Here is a 22,083-nt window from a genome sequence, read left to right as displayed (position 1 = left end):
TGAAGTCCACAAGTCATAAAGGGGCCATAGCTCCCCCTCTCTGTTTTAGATGATGTGGACATTTTTCAGGCAGGCCTTGGGACAGGATCTCATTGAATTGGGGGCTTGGAAATCTGGCCTGGACAAAGGAAATGAGATTTGCATTTTGCATTAAGATACCAACCCCCTCAGAATCATGATGAAGGACTCACTCTTTAACATGTTATTTATGTCTTTATTAAATTACAGTCAGCCACATCTCCGCAATTTTTCAGATTGTCAAGGATAAAACACAACAGGATAATATAAAACAGGAATAGTACAACTGTAATAATGAATACTAATGTGGACATATCTCATTTCTGAGAATGGAGAAGTTCCAGAAGTTCCCAAATTTTCGTTTACTGGATTAGTCATAAGATATTGATATTGCTTCAGTAACATTTGGTTTATTTACATGTTATACATGTCACAATAGCTGACGCTAGTGAATTTGTCAGTACGGCCTAGTAAGAACTATGAAGTTGACTTTAAGTGGGGTTCCATGAAATACTTTTTTGTCCTCATTGGAAGACAAACTTTCAATGGAAGTTCTTCAGAGGAGCATGTGTAAACCATGTCTTAGTAGTGTAAATCCGATGGCACTGACAGATTTACCACAAGGAGGTGGTGTTTGAAAGTGTTAGACCAGGGATGTCAAACTCAATTTCATTGAGGGCCGCATCAGAGTTGTGTTTGACCTCAGGGGGCCAGGGTGGACGTGGCCAGCTCAATGTCATTCGTATCAGAGTTATACTCTTTGTCCAACACTTTGCCTGCTGTTTGTCTATGAAACCACAAATCTTGGGCCACTTTCTTCTGCTCTTCTTCCCACATCCACAGACCCCATGCTCTAACTTTCATCTGATATATGTAGTTAGCTAGGTAAAGGCCTTGCACATTCTACCTGCATATGCTTGTTAGTCACAAAACTTGTTTCACTAATCCTGCTCAGATTCAATTTCCATTATCAGGAACACATACAGAATTTCAACAAAGCCAAAAGAAGGAACCTCAAATTACTCCTGTTTTCCCCCTTTACAGTTTAAAAATTATATCCTATGATATAGTTTTCCCCTATGAACTTGAATTTGTCTTGTCACCAAGTAATTGTCCTTCTCTCGTCCACGTTGTCAAAACAGTGTTGCAGGAACACTTACAAAGAGAGGGGGCTAATAAAGGAGGATGGAAGGTCATCATTATCACTGTCATCAGTAACACTAATGCTGTAATATTTTAAAACATTACAGCACAATGTCTCTGATCTGGGGTTCTCCCAATGTTATATTGCTCAATTTGGGTAGTTCTTAGCTGACAGAAGATGCAGCTGGAAAACACTGGGTTGAAAAAAAGCAGAAATATTGTAGTCGTTTGGAAACAATTAGTTGAGTTACCCACACTTAACTTAAGTCGTATACATTTTAATGGGAATTAGGGAGAAGTTAATTTTCGTTTCAACCGGTTTTGTATCAACCAGCTGAATGCCTTCCCTTCAAAAGTTGTGAGTTCCACATCACTGGAAGTTTTGAAGAAGGGACTGGGCAGCCACTGTCTGAAATCGTGTGGACTCTCCTTCTTGTGCAGGGAGTTGGACTAGATGACCTCCAAGGTCCCTTCCAACTCTGTTCTGTGTTTGTAATTCCTCTACAAATTGCCATGGTAAGTCCACTTCCTATCACTTTATTTTTCAAGAATATGTTCACATTATTGTACCAGATGTGATCAGATTATCACATCTACCTCCCGAGATGAGAAAGATGGCATTACTTTAGGAGGGTAAGAGACAATGCCACGGGCTATTTAAAAACCTTTCAGTCCTGGAAAAAAAAATTGGACTTGAGCTACGGGATGCCAGGATTCAATTTTCAATATTGGGTGTTATAATAATCTCCTTTTGAAGACCCTTTTGTGCTTGCCTGAACCCAGCGTATCTTTGAGATTGAACAATTAAAACTGTTAAAGAGGAAGGAGGATGTGTATACTCAAGATGATCTGAATGTGGTATAGATGGGTATAGATGGGTTCACCAACAATGATCTTCTCTTCTCAATAGCCTTCCCTATTGGATCTCCTTAGTGCTTTCTTGGGACACGTTTGCATAGACACAGGATTCAGGGGCTGTATCATAAAGGATTTTCAGTGAATTGTGGTTTATTGTAGCATAAGAAACTTCATCAGGGGTTTCCTCCATGGGAAAGTTTAAGTGCTGTTGAGAACAAAAGAAAGACATTGAGAGTGCAGTGTTTTTGCTAATGTTTCAACAGAAGCCTTTAAGTGTGCTTTGAAAAATGCTAAGCGTGGCCTCTCCCGAACCGCTTAATAATGCTGGGATACTGATACTTAAACAAGAGGCGGTCTGGTTTAATGGTTAAGGCATGGCCTAGAAAGCAAGAGACTCTGAGTTCAAATCCCACCTGGCCATGAAAACCATCTGGGTGATCTTGGGCCAGTCATTCCCTCACAGCCAACCATCCTTATGTTTTTTGGTGTCCCCATATGCCAAAAGAGATGGTTTGATGTAATAATATCATGCCACACATTTTGTCACTTGCCTCCATGTTCTCCCAATAGAAACCTAAGGTTGGCTTGGCTATTTAAAGTATATCACAATTTAAAATATTATGAATCGACAACATTCATTATATTCATTGAGAGCTACCTGGTGTGGTGGTTAGGATGCTGGTATGTATGTATGTTTGTTTCTGTTTGTGTACACACACACACACACACATTCCTTCAAGAGCATTATTGATGACTAATTTTCTCAAAATTCTATATGCAGGACTCTTGATCACATGGTTTCTTCCAGTTAGCCTAATTATATAATCTGGAGTTATACAGGAACTCATTTTGAATTCATCTTATAAAAAACAGTGAAGAAAAGAGAAGTGGCCACATGCTTTGTTCTGAGTTAGCAAATTTAATTGCACATTTTCATCACTAAGCAGAATTTTATCCCAAACAATAATAAATGTTTGGAGAAGTCATGAAGAAAACTTCCAGGATTGAGATCATTAGAACTTTTGCAGATTAATCATATACTTTGAAGTGAGTTAGATACTGAAAACCATTATTTGGTGATGTGTTGGAGAAACGGATTTGGAAATTAAGTATGTCAAATTAAGTGCCATTTTTTTGGCCCCTTGATAGATTAAATGCCATAAACTCTTAGTGATCGCATTAATCAACCTTTTCCAGGATATATCCCCAACTTTATCCTTCAGATCCGCTCATGGTGCATCAGTTCAATTCAATTCAGTTTATTACAGACATAGATCAGGGACCAGAACAAATAAAAACACTCAGTAAATATGCAATTAAAAATTCTAGTATGAAATAATAAATAACAACTAAAACCTAAAATAAAATCCAGTCTGTCAATCATACATGGTCTAACTATACTAAAATTAAAATTCATAAATTCTGTAGCCCGTTGTCAGTTTATTACTAAAAGGGAAAGGAATAAGCCAAGGGTCTTCAAACTTGGCAAGTTTAAGACTTGTGGACTTCAACTCCCAGAATTCCTTATACGACTGGAGGAGGGATACTGGGAGTTGAAGTCCACAAGTCTTAAAGCTGTCCAGTTTGAAGACCCCCTGGAATAAGCAGTGCAAAGGGTTTGCCACATTTGTTCTGTAAAATAGCTGTGATGGATTAGACTCATGTTTCTGATGAATCGCCAGTGCTGTTGGGCAGAATCTAGTTACCTGCACTGTAGTTATGGATTGTTCATCCTTAAGCAGCCACTAGAGATAAGCAGTTTTGGAAGCCTCATGGTACACCATCATTATTGTAGTTAAGTCCATCCAAAGTGTTAATGGTAGTCCTTTTCTCTGTCCTTCTACATTTCCCAGCATTATGGACTTCTCAGTAAGGTTGGGTTTTTGTATAATGTGGTCCAAACATGATTTTTGGTGACTTAAGATACTTGGTTGATTTGTTCTATGAACTATTTTTTGTTATGTTTTCTGGTCTGTTCTTGACATCTTCAAGTGATTTCTTCAATTTCAACTTTTGATCAAAGTTGAAAAGTATCTACTTCTTCAATGTCCAAAGTTTACTTCCATAGAGTGCCAAAGAAAAACATTGCTTATACAATTCTAACCTTTACAGATATAGACACATCTTGGCCAGAATGACTTTTTTCTAAAGTCTTCATTGCTTCCTTACTGAATGCTGGTCTGAGGCATATTTCTTGACTGCTGGTTCCTTTATTGCTAATACAGGTAGTTCTCAACTTACAACAGTTTGCTTATTGAACATTTGAGGTAACAACGGCACTGAAAAAAGTTATTTATGACATTTTTGCATACTTATGACCATGGTCACATGATTTACATTTGGATGCTTGACAGCTGACTCACATTTATGAACTTCTGACAAGCAAAGCCAATGGGGAAACCAGGTTCACTAACAACCATATTAGTAATTTAACAATTGGAGTGATTCACTTAACAAATGTGGCAAGAAAAATCATAAAATGGGGCAAATGTCACTTAAGAATTTTTTTACTTAGCAATGTAAATGTTGTGCTCAATTGTGGTCATAAGTTGAGGACTACCTGTGATTGATCCTAAAAGGCAGAAACTATCCATCACTTCAGTATCTTTGTTGCAAATCTTATGTCTGGCTGCTTATTGCCATTAGCATGTTCTTCTTTATATTGCATCATAGTTTCATCTTTTTCACTATACCCCTTGCCTTTTGTTATTACAGTTTGAAGATCATTTGCATTTTTAGCTACCAGAAATAAGGTTGCCAGCGTAGCACAGGTTATTGATGTTTCTTCTTCCAGTTTTAAAACCATCTTCTTCTAATCCAGACTTTTTCAATATTTATTCAGCATCGAGTTGAATAATAAGGAGAGAGTATACAGCCTTGTTTCATTCCTTTTCTGACATTCAAACTTACCTTGAAAACTTGCACACTGCTTGTGATCGCTTAGTAGACCCAGTAAAAATATTGTCTAATATGAAATATTAAGCTTTTCTTAAAGATAATTTCCCTTGCCTTTTGTGAAACTCATCTTTAAACACTTGTTTTAAAAATAAAAATTAGCCCTGTCATCTTGATTTATGACCTATAGATTCATGGACGACATGTTGACAATTATAGAACTAGTATGTGCAGAGAATGTTTCTTACCATCTTGGCTGGTACATTGCTTTCTGTGGCGACAGAGCCTGTAAGTCAAAAAGATCTTGTGAAAAATCTTGCTTTGGTTTATTTTAAATGATAAATGTTGGTTTATTTTCTACACCCAAGCTCCTGGTCTTAATTGTCTGGCTGCATGAAATCTGCATTAGGAGATTTCTGCAATCGGAAAGATACATTTTATATTGGTTTCTGTATTCTGTATCCACAGAAATGTATTGAATTTTCCAACAAAATTATGGAATCCTGTAGTTGGAAAGGTTCCAGTCTTCTGGAAGATTGAAGGATGTTGTTCAATGTGGTGTCTTCACGATAAATGAATGGGGTAGAATTTTGGGGTGGGTTTTAAGGACAGCAATGGGAAGAGAGATCTTTAAAAGAGAAATAATTCATGTCCCCTTCTTAAAAATCTTTGTTTGAAAGATGGAGATGGTAGTAGGGTTGCCCCACTCTGTTCCTGCTTTTTACGTTTCTTACAACCTGCAAAGTGGACTAAACTTGCATTATCGGCAGTTCAGTATTAAATACAAGTAGTCTTCAACTTCCAACAGTTTATTTAGAAACTGTTCAAATTATAATGGCACTATGACCATTTTTCACACTTAAAACCATTGTAGCCTCTCCATTGTCATGTAATCAAAATTCAGATGCTTGGCAAATGACTCATATTTATGATACATTGTAGTGTCCTGGGGTCATGTGATCACCTTTTGTGAACTTTTGACAAACAAAATCAATGGGGAAGCCAGATTCATTTTGTAATCCTGCTGCTATCTTAACAACTGTGGTGATTCACTTAACAACTGTGTCAAGAAAAGTCATAAAATTGGACAAAACTCACTTAACAAACATCTCACTTAAGCTACTGAAATTTTAGGGTTGAGGACCCCCTGTACTGATTCATCAAAAAATGATCGCTAAGGGGATTCCTTAGATCTTCCTTTATATGGATTTAATGTATTTGTAATATTTATGGACTAATAATCCAAGCTAAAGCAGCAAACAATAGTTGCAAAATACAATAATTAAATTATAATAGCAGTAATACCAAAACTACCTGTGGTGGTTACCTGAACCCAGTTAAGGACTAAAAGCTGCCGGAACAATACAGATTTAACTTCCTTCCAGAATAAAATCAGTTTGGAGCAGGGGTTCGATTCCACTGGTTTGGACTGGATTAGGTGAACCCCTTGTTCCGATGATCACCTGGCTCCAAACTGGTTCGCTGCGACTGGCATGTGGGCCCTCCCACCCGCCCCTGGTCTTATTTCCTGTTTTTAGAGCACAACTGATTGGCGCGGCCAAGCGGTTTGCCACGCCTCAGCTGTTTGATTCACAGGAACTGCATTGCAAGGTGGGAATTTGAGCTTTTCTAAACGCGGAGCACGCGTCCACAGCGATCACTGAACCGGTTGTTATACTGGTGGAATCCCACCCCTGGTTTGGAGCCATTTCTGCTTCTACACCTGGTGCTAAGCTACTCCAAAGGTAACAAATAGAATTCTTTGTTGTGCTTTCTGCAACCTGTTTCCTTGCTGTTATATCTCATTTCAGTTTTAAAGAAAACAGTTCTCTTTCTCATACAACCACGCTGAAAAAGGTGACTTAGGACCATTTTTTCACCCTTAACGACCGTTGCAGCATCCCCAAGATCATGCAACCAAAATTCAGATGCTTGGCAACTGATTCATATTTATGACGGTTGCATTGTCCCAGAGTCGTGTGTTCCCTTTTTCTACCTTCTGGCAAGCAAAGTCAAGGGGGAAGCCAGATCCACCTAACAACCATGATACTAACTTAACAGCTGCAGTGATTCATTTAACACCTGTGGCAAGAAAGGTTGTAAAATGAGGCAAAATTCACTGAACAGATGTTTCGCTTTGCAATATAAATGTTGGGCTCAATTGTGGTCATAGGTTGAGGACTACCTGAAGTATGGATAAGTTTTTAATCAAGTGAGACTGTTAAGCAGACAGAGGGGCATAGCCTTATCCTCGGCTGCTGTAAAGCAATCTGTCCTTAAGGGAGTCTTTGGTGCTCCTTCTGCCGGCACTGATGATATTACCTAGTTTGGATAATGAAACGTCTGCCAGAAAACAACCAAGCTCATTTCGAACCTGAGCTACAAATATTCTCCTCTACCAATCCGTATATCTCTTACCTTTTTTTCTTTTTCTGTATAAAATGAGGATAAGCACCAGGAGGAGGACAGTCAGAAAGAAGAGGCATGCAGCAATACTTGTCCATAGAGTTATTAAGGATTTACCTGTAAAGCCACAGACATCTTGATTAGAAGAGTAATAATGATATCTAATAAATGCAGAGTTGGTGATGGATAACTATTATTGTGATCTTTTTACCAGTCCAGTCCACTCAATTTATTCATCTTCTCAACTTCCCTGGTTTCCAGTGTCTTAACAGTCTCTTAAAGATTCCAGGCAAAAAATACTGGAAAACAATGGTGGCCTTTTCTAGTTTATTTATTTCATTAATATCCTGACTTTATTTAATACAATTTAAGGCAAAGTACACAATGCTCCCTCTTCCCATATGAGCAACCCTAAGAAGTGAATTGGCATAAGGCAAGTGGACTGGTCCAAAGTTACTTAGTTACGCTTCTGCACCTAAAGGAGGACTAGAACTTATAACCAACTTAGTTTATAATCCACCATCTTAACTATTCCAATAAAATAGTTTTTGAACTTCTTCTCCACTCACCAGCTCATTACTATCAATCATCTGCTACCAAGAATACTAGAGCTGTCTGTCAGTTTTAAAATCCATTTTTTCCCCAATTTACAGACAATGCAACATTTAACAATTTATGCAAGTTGCACAGCTGTGTTTTTCTTGAGGTTGGGTTGAATTGTAGAGTCCTTGGTGCTCTCTGAGCTTGGTTGTTTGATTCAAGATAAGAAGGATTATGAGCATAATCATAATTATAATCACGACCTATGACTTACTATTTATATATGTACATTTTGATCTTTTGTACCAGCAGCAAATTCCTTGTGTGTGTCCAACAACACTTGGCCAATAAAGCAATTTTGTTCTATTTCTATTTCCATTTCTATTTCAGAACATATTCTTTTTAGCAGCCAGCACTGAGATAAGCAGGGATTAACACCAGACAAACAATCAAGCAAAGCAGAAAACAATACCCTAATCAAAAAACTATTAAGAAGAAAACCACCCACCCACCAAAACAGGCTGGGCAAGCTACTGAAGCAATCCTTACACTCAGTCAGTTGATGATGTTACCTATAGTATTTGGGTAATGTAACATCTAAACAACTAGCCCCAGAGCACCAAGGATTCTATTTCTGTTTCTCTCTTGGCACACTTCCATGCTTGGAGGTCCATCTAAAGCTGGTCATGTGATCACGGGGACTGGTAAAACCTGCAGCTGAAGCTACTGCAGATCCCACTGTGACCAAAGGCTTTCTCCTTCCCCCTCCCTGCAGAAAAGAATATATACATTGCTCACCCTTTCCATGTTTTCTTGAGAGCACTTTGTTGTCATGGGTAAAATAATTTGAGCAGTTGATGTCAAGGGATAACTCCTCCTCCTCCAATACCACCACCACCCCCTCCACCTCCACCATAATTATTATCAGTATCATTAACAAAACTTTCTCATTTTATGGTTAATCCAAACAATCATCACAAATGGCTCACTATTTGATTAATAGCCTATAATGTGTACCATTTTTATGATCTGTTATAATCTGGTGATAGAATAACTCAGCAATGCAAATAAGCCTCTGGTCCATATCAGAATTTGTGCCTGCTATCTCTTCTCTAGTTTTTTCTCAGTATCTTACGTTTATTAATTTACTTTCCATAGCCTACTAAAAAAAATGGAAAGTCTAGCTCTCAGTCTATCTGTCAATATTTATGTCTCTCTACCTTTACTTGATGGCACCCACAAAACATTTTCAAACATCCCAAGGTAGACACAGGCCCACCTATTCCTACTCATATTCAGATGTGTGTGTCCACCATATTGTGCAGACAATGTGTCCAATATTCACTGCCCTGGTTCTCCAGGTCTTCCAGAAATCCAGTCTGTCTCTGTCTCTTTTTTCTGACAGGGCAAATGGGGAAAATGAAATGTGCTCCTTTGACATCCTACCTTCCCAAGGCGCCTCCACTGGGTCACTTGGCACAGACCAGACAAAGGGCCTGGTTTTGTACTGGCAGGTATAATTCTGTATCTCTTCCAACTTTATCCAATGGTGAGAAAAATTCACCGCCTTTTCCCCTGGCTCTGCGGCTTTGCAGTCTATCTGTTTCCCTGATTTCAGAAGAGCAAAAATCAGATCTGTTTCTGTCGCCTTGCACTGTATGGAGACGATTGCTTCTGGGGCATCTTGTTCTTCATTTATAATCTGGATGGAAGGCTTGGTCAGGCTGGGATCTAGAAGGGGGAAAGATTCAGTGGCACGTCAAGAGTCTTTTAGATCAGTATCTCTTGTTTCACTCAACCACAAATAACATCCCTCCCTTTTCAGTCTTTTGGCTGAATCCTCAGATATATACTTTTCCCCCAAATATTTATAAGAAAGCCTATTTATTTCTTCCCCATTCCATTATTCTATCCAGGGGTCCAGTATGCTTTATATTACATTGTTTGTCTTTAAAGTGAGATGCTAAATAATTGAGCTTACAGAGAAGAATGGCATCTGTAAAAGCAGAAAAGATGTCAAAATAAAATTATAGAAGTTCAGGGCATCCTCTTCTATCAAGGTATCAAGGTAGGGTTAAGGTTAAAGCAAGGTTGGGCAATTAATTTTCTCAGAGGGCCACAAGAGAAACTGGGACTATTGTGGAAGGCTGAAACCAACAGGGTTCTGAAGACCTACGCATAAACATACAAACTCCCATTTTATGGGAGTAATCTGTTAATTAGGAACATTTATAATTTTTTTTAAAAAGCAGTTGCCTTCAAAATAAAAGTAATGCAGTTATATTGTGTGCATGTCATATATATTTATTTATAGTTGATTTTTAATTTCCAGTTAACCTCATGCGGGCTGGACAGGAACAGCCAAAGGGCCAGATGTGGCTTAGGATTATACTATTCCAACTGAAATTTTGTACAATAATCTAATGAAGGCTGCGATCCATGAATGCAGGTTTTGACCCAATTAAAGTGGCTTGAGCTGACACCAGGTGCTAAGAATACAAATATTAAAACTAATCAAGCTTCATTTACAGAGAAAATATAATCACCAGCTTTAACTGGAGAAGTTAAAACCTTTTGAGTGTAAACTCAACCATCCAATCACAGCACTTCCAAGAAGGACTCGGAAAGATGTTCCCTTAATACCCTGAAGAGCAAAAGATTCTTCCCAAATTTCATTGCAGGAGAGATCTTTGACATAAATACCGACCGAGGACTTTTGGGGAAGAAATGGTACACTGAAGATGGGGTCAACCCCAGCCAGAACCAAATACGTTAAAGAATGTGGTAAGTTATTAAAATGGTTTATATATATTGTAATGAAGGGAGAAGTCATATTTTTATATATTTCTCTTCTTTTTGTTACAATTTTGTTTTTTTTTCTTCCTTTTCTATTTTTTTCTTTTCTGCACTTTCTATTATTTATTTTTTACTTTACATTTTAGTTTGTATTAGTTTTTATCGTGTGCGTATATGATAAAAATGACCATATATATAAAAACAGGGAACAACCACATAACGCTGATGTTGGTACTTTGTTGGTAATGAAACATTTTTAATGAGGGGGATGCACTGTCTCGGAGGTTTAATGATGCTGGAACTCCTGGCCAGAGGACTTCCGGCGGTGATGCCTTGGTGAAAGAGTGAAGGGAGAGCGGTCTCCATCTCTGGATCCAATTCTTTCACTTTTGGGGACCTTTTGGGGCCTGAGGAGCCTGGAAAGCCAAGCGGAGAAGAGGGAAGCCTGGAAGACGGTGAGGCAAAACGCGATCGCCAGCCGGCAAGAAGGTAAACCCCTGAAAACCTGAAGTGAAAGTGTCTGTCATTTTATTATGGCAGATCCGAGGCCATGGCTGAACTGTGAATGAGGAGGAAGTGAGAAGATTATCAACAGAAAGTGTCATTGACGTTAAAATCCCAAAGTTGCAACTGTGATGTTTTGCCAAAAGTAAGTTTGAACTTGTTTCCGAGAATAAAAAAGAGCTCCGGTGAGGGGGGGGATAACCCCATAGGACAGGCGGCGAGACAGTAAGAAAAGCTGTGATTCAGCACCTTTTACAGACGGAAAGAGGGGGTACAAGTTGGAAGTGAATGGTTCTAGGAAGCTGAAAGGTGGAGATTGAAATAAGACAAGAACTGGTGGGAGAAGAAGAAAATCCAGGGAAGCCAGAGGAGGAGATGGAGAAAAGAAGGTGATAAGGGAGAGACGACTGACTCCTCTCTGCTTCTTGGACGGAGGGCTATTACGAGACCAACATGGCGAGTGGAGAAGGAGGAAGTGATTCCCTCTTTTACTATAGATAAAAGGAAAAAAGAATAAATGTAATACAATGTGCATAAGGAAAGGCAGGAGGGCTTTGTCTGAGTAGGATATTGTTAGATATATAGTGATATTGACTTTGAGATAGACTAAGGGATAATAAGTGGTGCTAAGTCTATATAATTAGAATAAAAATATTTGAAAAGAAGAAGGAACAAATTGAAAGTAAGAGATTAGTTTAAAATATATTGTAAAGGAAATAATAAAATAGGTAGAAATAAATAGAGCTTGAAAATAAGAGAAATGCCATGACATCAGCCTGGAGAATGGCAAAGAAGACAACATCCAGTCAAACATTGACAATTACATCACCGGCGGGTCAAAAGGCGATTGAGGGAATGTCAGGGGCAGAAAAACAAACTGTAGCCAATATGCAAACAATACAGGCTTCATTAATGACCATTCAAGAAACTATGCTTAAGAAGTATAGACCCATTTCTCTACTAAATGCAGATTATAAAATCTTTGCTTCAATATTGGCAGAAAGATTTAAAAAATATTTAAATAATTTTATCCATCCTGATCAAAATGGATTTCTGCCAAAGAGACAAATTAAAGACAGTATGAGAGTAATCTTGGATACTTTGGAATACTACGAGGCACATCCTGAAAAACAAATGGCTCCGATATTTTTAGATGCACGGAAGGCATTTGATAATGTGAATTGGCGATTCATGTTATTACTGTTGGAACAGATGGGTTTTGCTAGAAAATTTATTCAAGCAATAGAAGCTATATACTATAAGCAAACAGTAAAGGTAATGATAGAGGGAGAACTGACAGACTCTATTAATATAAGAAAAGGAACAAGGCAAGGGTGCCCACTATCACCTTTGCTGTTTGTGTTAACTTTGGAAGTGTTAAACAGAAATATTAGAGATGAAAAGAATATAAAAGGAATGAAAATCAAAAAGGAAGAATTTAAGCTGCAAGCATTTGTGGATGATCTGGTTTTCATCTTAGAAGACCCTTTAGAAACAATCAAAATTGATAGAAAAGATAGAGACATACGGAAAGGTGGCTGGTTTGAAAATAAATAAAGATAAGACCAAGATTTTGACAAAGAATATGCTATTAAGACAAAAGGAAGAACTGGCAGATCTATTGAAAATTCAGGTCACAAATAAGATCAAGTACTTGGGGATATATTTGACAGCAAGATGTAGTACATTAAAAGAGAATAATTATATTAAACTTAAACAACAGATAGCACTAGATTTGGCGAAATGGGAAAACTTACAACTGTCACTAATAGGGAGAATTTCAACAACCAAGATGAATATATTACCCAGAATTTTACATTTGCTATTTGTTATTTGTTATAAAATAAACTAAGTAAATTATGGTTATCTTGTAAAACATGCATGAATAAAAGTATAGTCAAATGATTGATTAATAATGATACTAAGGGATTTAAATGATGTGTTCCTGGCCAACCTGTGCAAGGCTGAACTAGAGCACCGAGTCCAACAGTGGCACGACCGCCTCGAGCAGTTCGGGCTCCGGCTGAACCTAAAGAAGTCCGAATACCTGACCACTGACAATGAAATGACAGGCTCCATCCACGTGAACGGGCAGGAGCTACCGCGCGCCTCCACCTTCAAGTACCTGGGAACTACTCTTGGGGAAGAAGGCCTACTACAAACTGAGGTGGCAGCCAGGATCAATGCAGCGTGGGGCAAATGGAAGTCCGTCACGGGCGTCCTCTGTGACAAGAAGATGCCGATGCGCCTGAAGGCGAAAATCTATAACTCTGTGGTGCGCCCCGTGGCCATATACGGCGCAGAGTGCTGGCCGACGACCAAAGAAGTCGAAAGCAGACTCCAGATAATGGAGATGCGAATGCTCCGATGGTCGGTAGGCCTCACCCTACTCGATCGCGTCAGGAACGAAGAAGTGCGTAGACGGTTCAACGTCGTGCCCATCCCCACGGTCATGAGGCAGTCCCGGCTACGATGGTTCGGCCACGTGAGCCGCGCCAAGGAAGAATCCATCATCAAATCTGTAATGAAGGTGACTGTCGGAGGAGCGAGACCGCGTGGTAGACCTAAACAACGCTGGATGGACACGATCAAGGCCGATCTAGAGATCGCGAAGGCAGACCCGACACACGTGGCAGACAGAGAGGTGTGGAAGCAGTACTCAAGGACATTAGCGGACCTCGCCCGAGCGCGAGACAAACGCTGAAGAAAAAGAAGAAGAAGAAGAAGACTAAGGGATTTAAGTTTTGATTGACAATATGAGATTATATGTAATGTAATTGTAATTGAAGACTACGAAATGGAAGCAAAAAAAAAAAAATTATAAACCAACCGGCACACTGTATGTACACCTATGGAAGATAGCTTGATGTTTTTATGTTTTGTTTGTTTATGTTTGTTTTTAAAAACCAATAAAATTTAAAAAAAGAAAGAAATAACAGTGATAGAATTGAAAAGGGCAGTTGAAAGGCAGAAAAATAATAAGACGTCAGGGCCAGATGGTCTTCCAGTGGAATTGTATAAATGTACTTATGTATGTCTTGAAACAGTGATGTTAGATGTGTACAATGAAGTATTAGACTTTGCCAAATTACCTGATTCCTGGAGAAAAGTGAACATCTCACTAATTCCTAAAGAAGATTTAGATCAAAAACAGATTAAAAATTATAGACCAATCTCACTTTTGAACGTAGACTATAAAATATTCACACAGGAGGTGAGTTAGAACGCCTCTGCACCTGCGCAAACGCCTCTGTGCCTGCGCAAAGTGTGCATTTGGTGCACATGCACATGCAAAGTGTGTGCATGCACGCAAAGCATGCCCACCAAGCCATGCCCACTGAACCGGTGGTAAAAATATTTGAATCCCACCAATGTCTAGCATGTGTAGATTTCTCTGACATTGTATGCCACATGCTAAATAAACAAATTTACAAGGAATCCAAGTTCAGGGAAGCACCTATTTATGTCTCTTTCTCCACCTGTGTGGCTTAACAAACTGGGCTTCACACTTCTCGTAGCAGAAATGATAAACCCATGCACATATTACACTGGTGGTGTATCGTATTTTCTCCAGGCTCTTTTCTTTTGACTCTGTGCATGCTGCTTTTCACACCTACAGTATACGCATAATGCAAATGAAGTTGGCTGTAATGTTTTCACTTTCTCATTCTGATCTTTTATATGTATATATACTTTCCTCATTAAAACATCTCATCCTCTGGTTTTCTCAAATGGTTCAGGATAAATGGTCCCCAATTTTACTCATGGCTCTTATTCAGGATATGGGGTTTGGAAGATAGCGGGAATTGGGGAAGAGCCAATTCCTTACCTCTTACTTCAAGCTGCAGAGGGTCACTTAACTTTGAATACATAAAGGGTTTATTTTTAAGTTGATAGCAACAACTGTAGTTTCCTATGTGTTCCAACCTGACTCCCAAGATGGAAAACTCAGCCAAGGAACTGTTTGGTTTTGTCCTTTGGGAAGCTATGAGGTCTGTTGACTTATAGAGGGAGTATTTCAGGTCACCCTTTGGCCCCTGGCAGTAAATCTGGACATCTGTATCAAGCATTTGCTGTCCCTTTGGTTCCATAAAGATGGCAGGCTCGGTGACCTTGGGGTCTAAAGGCAAGAAAACATTACATAAAGAGCTAAGGCATTAGAAGTACTAAATGACAAGCCTTAAAAGGGGGCAATGACCTACAATTTCCCCCCTCTTTTAGATTTATGCAACATCACTAGTAAGACTGACGTAGCTGGGGAGGAATTTGCTGGATAGAAAAATAAACACAGAGAAATAAGGATCATTAAACAAACAGCTTTCCTGAACTTGAACAAGGCTTCATGTTCATTGTTATCTTGAAAATAATTGTTAATTTCCTCTGAAATTTTATCTTTAACCTGAACATTCCATAACAAGCTCATCAACTCCATCTAAACGTAATTTCTTAATCCTTTTAGAACATAGAATAATAGAGTAGGAAGGTACCTCAGAGGTCTTCTAGTCTAACCCCATGCTCAAGCAGGAGACCCTATACCTTTTTGGGTAAATGGTTGTCCAGTCTCTTCTTGAAAGCCTCCAGTGATCCACATCTTCAGAAGACAAACTATTCCATTGATTGATTCTCACCATTAGAAAATTTACACAGTGCTTTTTACAGCCCTCTCTAAGAGGTTTGCAGAGTCAGCATATTTCCCCCAACAATCTGAGTCCTCATTTTACCCACCTCAAAAGGATGGAAGGCTGAGTCAACCTTGAGCCTGGTGGGATTTGAACTGCCAAATTGCAGTCAGCTGGCAGTCAGCAGCAGTAGTCTGCAGTACTGCATTCTAACCACTGCCCCACTGCGGCTCATACGAATGTATGTATCTATATATTTATGTACCTGGAGTAAGTTTCTGTAGTAGTTAAAGGATCAGGCGAGAGACTGCAAGTTCCAGTCCCTCCTTAGGCATGGAACCAACAGGGGATCTTAGGCTAATCAACAGGAGACTGTGAGCTTTAGTCCCTCCTTAAGCAAACCAATAGAGGATCTTGAACCAATCACTCACTCTCAGCTCCAAGAAGAAGTACTGTAATGGCAAATCTCTTGTGAAAATCTTGTCAGGAAAACTGCTAGAGTCAGGAATCACAAAATAACTCAAGGGCCTTCATCCTACAGCATGAGCTATCACAATATGATCATTACATTTGTATATGCCTTGATGTTCAAGAGAATAATAAGTTAACTGAGTTGCAGACGCATGAAGAGATGAAGGAAAAAGAAAATTCAAATGCTAATATTTGTATTCTAAGTACAGAAAATGCAAAAACGCTGAACTCTCTTTGGTGAAACAACTATGAAGAATAGGAATCCATATCTTACCCGTTATATTGATATATATTTTATTACTGAACTTTGAGTATTTGTTCCAGTAGCCAATTCGATAGTCACAAAAGTAGATTCCTCCATCTGATTCTTGGACACTGGGAATAGGGAATTCAGCTATTTGTTTGTTGTAAACATAGTTTGCTGGTGCATCTAAAGCATCTTTTTTGAAGAGGTTAAAATGTGCAGTTGGGTAATATTCTTGTTTGCATTGGATGGTGGCTTTTTTCCCTAGGACAATCATGCCATTGGGGATTATTGAAATGGAGGGGCTGAGATAAAGTTGATCTGAGTAGGAGAGAAAAAAAGAGATTTTAAAACCAATATTTACAACAGCCCAAATCTTTAAAATGGCTAGATATTTGCATTTCAGGAGGAAACAAACAACTACGATTAGGTCAAAACCTACCTGGGGAGGGAGGCAAGAATCAGGATAGGAACTGTTTCTTTTAACAGCATGAAAAATATGACTTTCATACATTATCCTGTCTTGCTCCTGAAATTCAGAAGGCATTATTTCAAAGTCTCCCTACCTCCCGCATGGAGAGATTGAGGTGGTTGGAAAAACGAGGAGGAATAAATGGGTTACAGCTCACGGGAGCATATTAGCTGATAAAGAGCAGACACTCGACCTGCTGAGCTTCACTAAACAAGAAGCTCTGATTTGTAATGGTCTCTCAAGACCTTGGCGGGAAAGAGCCTTGGGGAGAAAATGGAAATTTTCATCCTTTCTGCATTTGGGGGAATACAAACTTTGATTTCTATTTATAGGTGTAGGAAATACCGATAGTCCTTGATTTCTGATCACAATTGAAGCCAAATTTCTGTTGCTAAGTGAGACATTTTATAGGTGAGTTTTGCCCCATTTTAAGACTTTTCTTTCCATAGTTGTTAAGTGATCCACTGTAGTTGTTAAGTTAGTACCATGGTTGTTAAATGAACCTGGCTTCCCCATTGACTTTGCTTGTCAGAAGATCGCAAAAGGGGATCACATGATCCCAGGAACATTGCAGCCATCATAAATATGAGTCAGTTGCCAAGGCTCTGAATTTTGACCATGAAGATACTGCAGTGGTTATAAGTGTGAAAAGCGGTCATAAGTCATTTTCTTCAGTTCTGTTGTAACGTCAGTCACTAAACAAATTGTTGTAAATTGCGGTCAACTTGTAGCTAGGTTAGTCTCACTGACAAAAGCAGCACAGAAAAAGACCTACCTCGCACAATGATAGAAACTGTGTTGCTGTAGGGTGACCAGAATGAATTTAAATTATATATACAACTGTATTTCCCCTGATGTGATTGCTGGACATTGAAAATATGAAATTCAAGCTCATTGTGCATTGTATTCCTAATAGTTCTTTCACTAGGCATTGATTTCCGTAGATATAAAATGGATGTCCCTTCTAGGTTCCACTCCTTCTTGCAACTGATACTTATATTCTCTCCCAAAGCAACCACGTTACTGGGATTCACCGAGATGGAAGGTCGAGGAAGAGGTTTTCCTGGATAAGAGGAGAAGACGAAAGAGGTTGTAACATGGAAAATCGGAAAGAAGTTGTTTGTGTAAGAGATTGGTAGGTTATATTTATTTATTATTTTGTCAAACGAGTATTAGATAACAGATAACAAAGTATAATCATGATTATTAATACATGAAATGGATGAATAAAAGGGAACACTAGAATAGGGACAGTACGGCACATTGGTGTACTTATGCATGCCCCTTAAAGACCTCTTAGGAGTGGGGTGAGGTCAACAGTAGACAGTCTAAGGTTAAAGTTTTGGGGGTTTGGGAAGAACCTTTTAGGCAACAAATGTGTGTGAGGTCTATATACGAAATTGTGCAAACTCTGAAACAGCATCAACATTTCCCTTGTTCAGTGACTCACACCCACATGAATTGCTACAGAGAGAGGAGGGGAGGGAGGGAGGGAGAGAGAGAGAGAAAGAGAAAGAGACTAATGCAAGATACTGTAATTGACTGAAAAAATAATAATTTGATCCCCTCTGGTTCCTACGGGCTGATTTCCCCCACCCCACCTTCCACTTTGGTTTGGAGAGCACAGGGCAGAGTTTGAACATGGCCCTCTCTCCTCTAATTGTTAGATATTCAATGGGGAAAAGTCAGTGATCTAACACTAACACCTTGTTTGGATTAAAATCATCTGCCTCCTGATAAAAATTGCAGTCAACCAAATCTTAGGACAAGCAACTCAGAAGTTGTAACAAATTTTAGGACAAGTCTTGAGTAATGAATTTTGGAAACTCCATCCATATAATTCCTGTAGAATTGAGATGACAGGGACACCCTTAGTTCTCCCTTTGAAGTACTTGGCTCAGATCATTGGTCTCCATTCATGCAATTTCATTAGACACCTCATTGAAGAAAGCAATACCCAAGAAACGTGAACCCATCAATTGATATGAATATGCATTACTCAAGGGAGGGACTTCAGCACTTTTGATACTGCTCACCCTGAGCAGATCCTCTCCCTATCATCAAAAGCCCAAAAGATGAGAATCCTATATTGGACCTCATCAGAAAACAGGTTATTTATTCACTTTTTCTTAGCTATTGTACAATCAAAGACCAAGAGAGAAAATCCTGCATTTTTCTGGAGGAGTTGTATATAATACAACAAGAGATGAGAAATACTGGACTTCCTATAAATTGTAAAATATATCTAGCTGTCCTGCTGGGATAAGAAAAATGGATTTGCTAAAGATTGATAAGCAGGAGATGGATGCAAAAATAGATGACACCTTTAGAATACACGCAAGTTATGCAAAAGGACATAAACTTCCAAGAGAGGTACGCATGAGATTTTTGAAAAAGTTGATGAGAGAAGAAATACTCAAGAAGGCACAAGACGAACCATTACAATACAAGGGAAAAGAATTGGCTGCCTTGAAGCTGGTTCCTAGGAGAGTGAGAAACCTACAGAAACAATATAATTCTTGACTGCGATGCTGATTAAATATAATGTAAACTACAGATGGCTGATACCTGAGGGAATACTAGTCAATTGGAATGACAAAAGATACAGACTGGATTCGCTAAACAAAGCAATGGAATTTTATGATCACCATTTTAACACAAATGAGGGACAGGAAGTGAGGAGAGAAATAGAATATAAATGTCTACAAGAAAACTACAGGAAAATACCAGTCAAGCTCTCCACGATGGAAATATTGTTAATTTGGAAAAAATTATAACTTATAAAGACATTTTAAATGAGGAAGGAGAACTTAAAACCAGGCAGGAATAGCAAAACGAAGGGGTGGATCTAGCATGGTGGCCATACCTGCAAATACAATCTAAATATGAGAAAGATGCCAAGACATGGAGTTTTTATAAAGAATTATCAGCACTCGGTTGGATACTATTAGGGACGGATGAAAAATTAATAAAGGAACTATATAATCACTTAAAGATAAAGGTTCTCCTCACACATAACGTGCTAGCCATTTCTGGCTCTAGGGGCCGGTGCTCATCTCCATTACAAAGCCGAAGAACCAGAGCTGTCCAAAGACATCTCCATGGTCATGTGGCTGGCATAACTAAATGTTGAAGGCGAACGGAGCGCTATTAGCTTCTCACCAAAGGGGTCCCTATTTTTTTTACTTGCATTTTTACATGCTTTCTAAGTGCTAGGTTGGAAGAAGCTGGGACAAATAATGGGCGCTCACTCTGTTATGCGGCACTAGAGATTTGAACCGCTGAACTGCCGACCTTTTTGATCGAAAAACTCAGCGTCTTAGCCACTGAGCCACCGCATCCCCTTATATAGTTACTTATTAAGTATTAAAATGGAAGATGAACAAGTGAAAGAAACAATGATAGTATGGGCAAAAAACTTTGGCTATACCATGCAAGTAGAGAAATGGCAAAAACTTTGGGATAGGAACTATAAAATAACAGTGGCCACCTCACATAAGGAAAACCTATACAAGGTGTTTTATAGGTGGCATTTGCAAGGCTAGCAAAGTTGTCCAAAATATGTTTGCCAAATGTTGGAAATGTAATCAGACTCCAGATACTTATATGTGGTCGACATGTGTGAAGGCAAAAAAATTCTGGACAAAAATACATACATGGTTAGAGAAGATAATGAAGCAACATATAGATCCAAAGCCAGAAATATTCTTACTAGGTATACTACCAGAAAGCTACAATAAAGGGACTATATATTTAATACTTCGTGTGTTGATAGCAGTGAGAATCGTATTTGCACAATATTGGAAAAAAGAGGATTACCCCCCTCCCCCCCCCCAGATGAAAATATAATTCAGAAAATATTAGACTGTGCAGAGATGGATAGACACACATTAAAAATAAAAGATAAAGCAGATACAGAATATTACTCAACATGGGATATGTTTTATCAGTGGTTAGATATAAGAGGTAAAAATCAGAAGAAAGTTTATTACTAAGTAAAAGAAGAGTCAGTATGACTATGAATATAAATAAGTTAACATAATTATTTTTACTACTATAATTAAGATTTTGCTATTATTATTATTATTATTATTATTATTATTATTATTATTATTATTATTATTATTATTATTATTATTACATGTGTTATTTCTCTGTTAAACAAAATGGACCCATACAACACACTGTTTTCAAAGTATCTATGTATAATTAAAATATAAAAGAAAAAAATATATTAAAAAAGAAAAAAATGGATTTGTTTGGGGAGACCCTGACATGTAATTCTCATTCTGCATCCATCCAAGTTGCATGTCTAATGAGACTCACCTTCAGCCATCCATCTATAATACTGAGTCAGCCACCATCCTGGGGGAGAAAAAATGATTCCATTAGTACAAAGGTCTCCAAACTTGCAACTTTAAGACTTGTGGACTTCAACTCCCAGCATTCTATGCTGGCTGGAGAATTCTGGGAGTTGAAGTCCACAAGTCTTAAAGTTGCCAAGTTTGGAGATCTCTGCATTAATATTAAATATCTGAGCAGCAGAAATTGACACTGGATCTTTGACCTTGGCACTATGTCACCATCCCTACTGCTACCATCTTCCATTTACCAGTAATACCAACCCAGGAACAGATTGAAAACGAGCCTCATGATGGGATTTTTATAGGCAGCAGAACTTCTGGCTTCCTAGGTCTTCTGTCTTGTCCTGTCCTGTTGCTCAGAGGAACAAATTGGTGCTGAAATACCACAGAAATCTATGGAAAAGATCTTATCATGCACACCCCCAAAAGCAGCTTAATTCAGACAACAGCCTCCTTATTCTGTCTGATGATTCTCTAAACTTCCGCAGTTGTGAAAGAAAAGAAAGAAGAAAAATAGAGGAAGTGATAACAATCTGTGGGTGTGTTGAAATGGAGGAACTGAAGCATCATTTGCAAGAGACCCAGAGCTTTAAGGCTCCACGACATTCCTTTTGAAGTGGGGGAAACAACCCCTTCCCGCAGGCCCAGAAGTGGATTATCAAGTTTTTCTCCCATTGCCAGCGACCACGAACTCGAAGTCAAACAGCAGGATCACAGCTCATCAGCTCAAATCCCCCAGCAACTAAGACTAAC

At 38.7% G+C, this 22,083-nt stretch overlaps 1 protein-coding gene and 1 long non-coding RNA gene across 2 annotated transcripts; one reads left to right on the top strand and one right to left on the bottom strand.

Moving 5' to 3' along the window:
* Positions 1 to 200: 200 nt before the first annotated feature.
* On the bottom strand, positions 201 to 21,806 carry LOC113443624 (immunoglobulin superfamily member 1-like). The gene is made up of 9 exons (XM_026711972.2): positions 21,592 to 21,806; positions 21,293 to 21,331; positions 17,742 to 18,029; positions 16,525 to 16,815; positions 14,990 to 15,280; positions 9,307 to 9,591; positions 7,333 to 7,437; positions 5,163 to 5,200; positions 201 to 2,224 (listed from the first exon to the last, which is right to left on the bottom strand). The coding sequence occupies exons 1-9, from the start codon at positions 21,617 to 21,619 to the stop codon at positions 2,078 to 2,080; spliced, it is 1,512 nt and encodes a 503-aa protein (XP_026567757.1). The 5' UTR covers positions 21,620 to 21,806; the 3' UTR covers positions 201 to 2,077.
* Positions 1,550 to 11,307, top strand: LOC148124418 (uncharacterized). The gene is made up of 3 exons (XR_015739891.1): positions 1,550 to 1,677; positions 10,542 to 10,644; positions 11,197 to 11,307. It is a non-coding gene; the product is annotated as an uncharacterized LOC148124418 (long non-coding RNA).
* Positions 21,807 to 22,083: the final 277 nt, after the last annotated feature.

Source organism: Pseudonaja textilis, chromosome Z (assembly GCF_049901715.1).
Source record: "Pseudonaja textilis isolate UNSWEBS1 chromosome Z, rPseTex1.2, whole genome shotgun sequence".
NCBI lineage: Eukaryota > Metazoa > Chordata > Lepidosauria > Squamata > Elapidae > Pseudonaja > Pseudonaja textilis.
The sequence above is the reverse complement of the archived record's forward strand: the minus strand, read 5'-3'. Positions and strand labels throughout refer to the sequence as shown.

What these genes read in the sequence shown, in the direction of transcription:
- LOC113443624 (XM_026711972.2), bottom strand. Translation starts at nt 21,619, where the DNA reads ATGAGGCTCGTTTTCAATCTGTTCCTGG. An exon ending in CGTTTTCAATCTGTTCCTGG is followed by an intron (nt 21,332 to 21,591) that starts GTTGGTATTACT and finishes TTTCTCCCCCAG; the next exon opens with GATGGTGGCTGACTCAGTAT. An exon ending in AGTGGAGGCGCCTTGGGAAG is followed by an intron (nt 7,438 to 9,306) that starts GTAGGATGTCAA and finishes GTGGCTTTACAG; the next exon opens with GTAAATCCTTAATAACTCTA.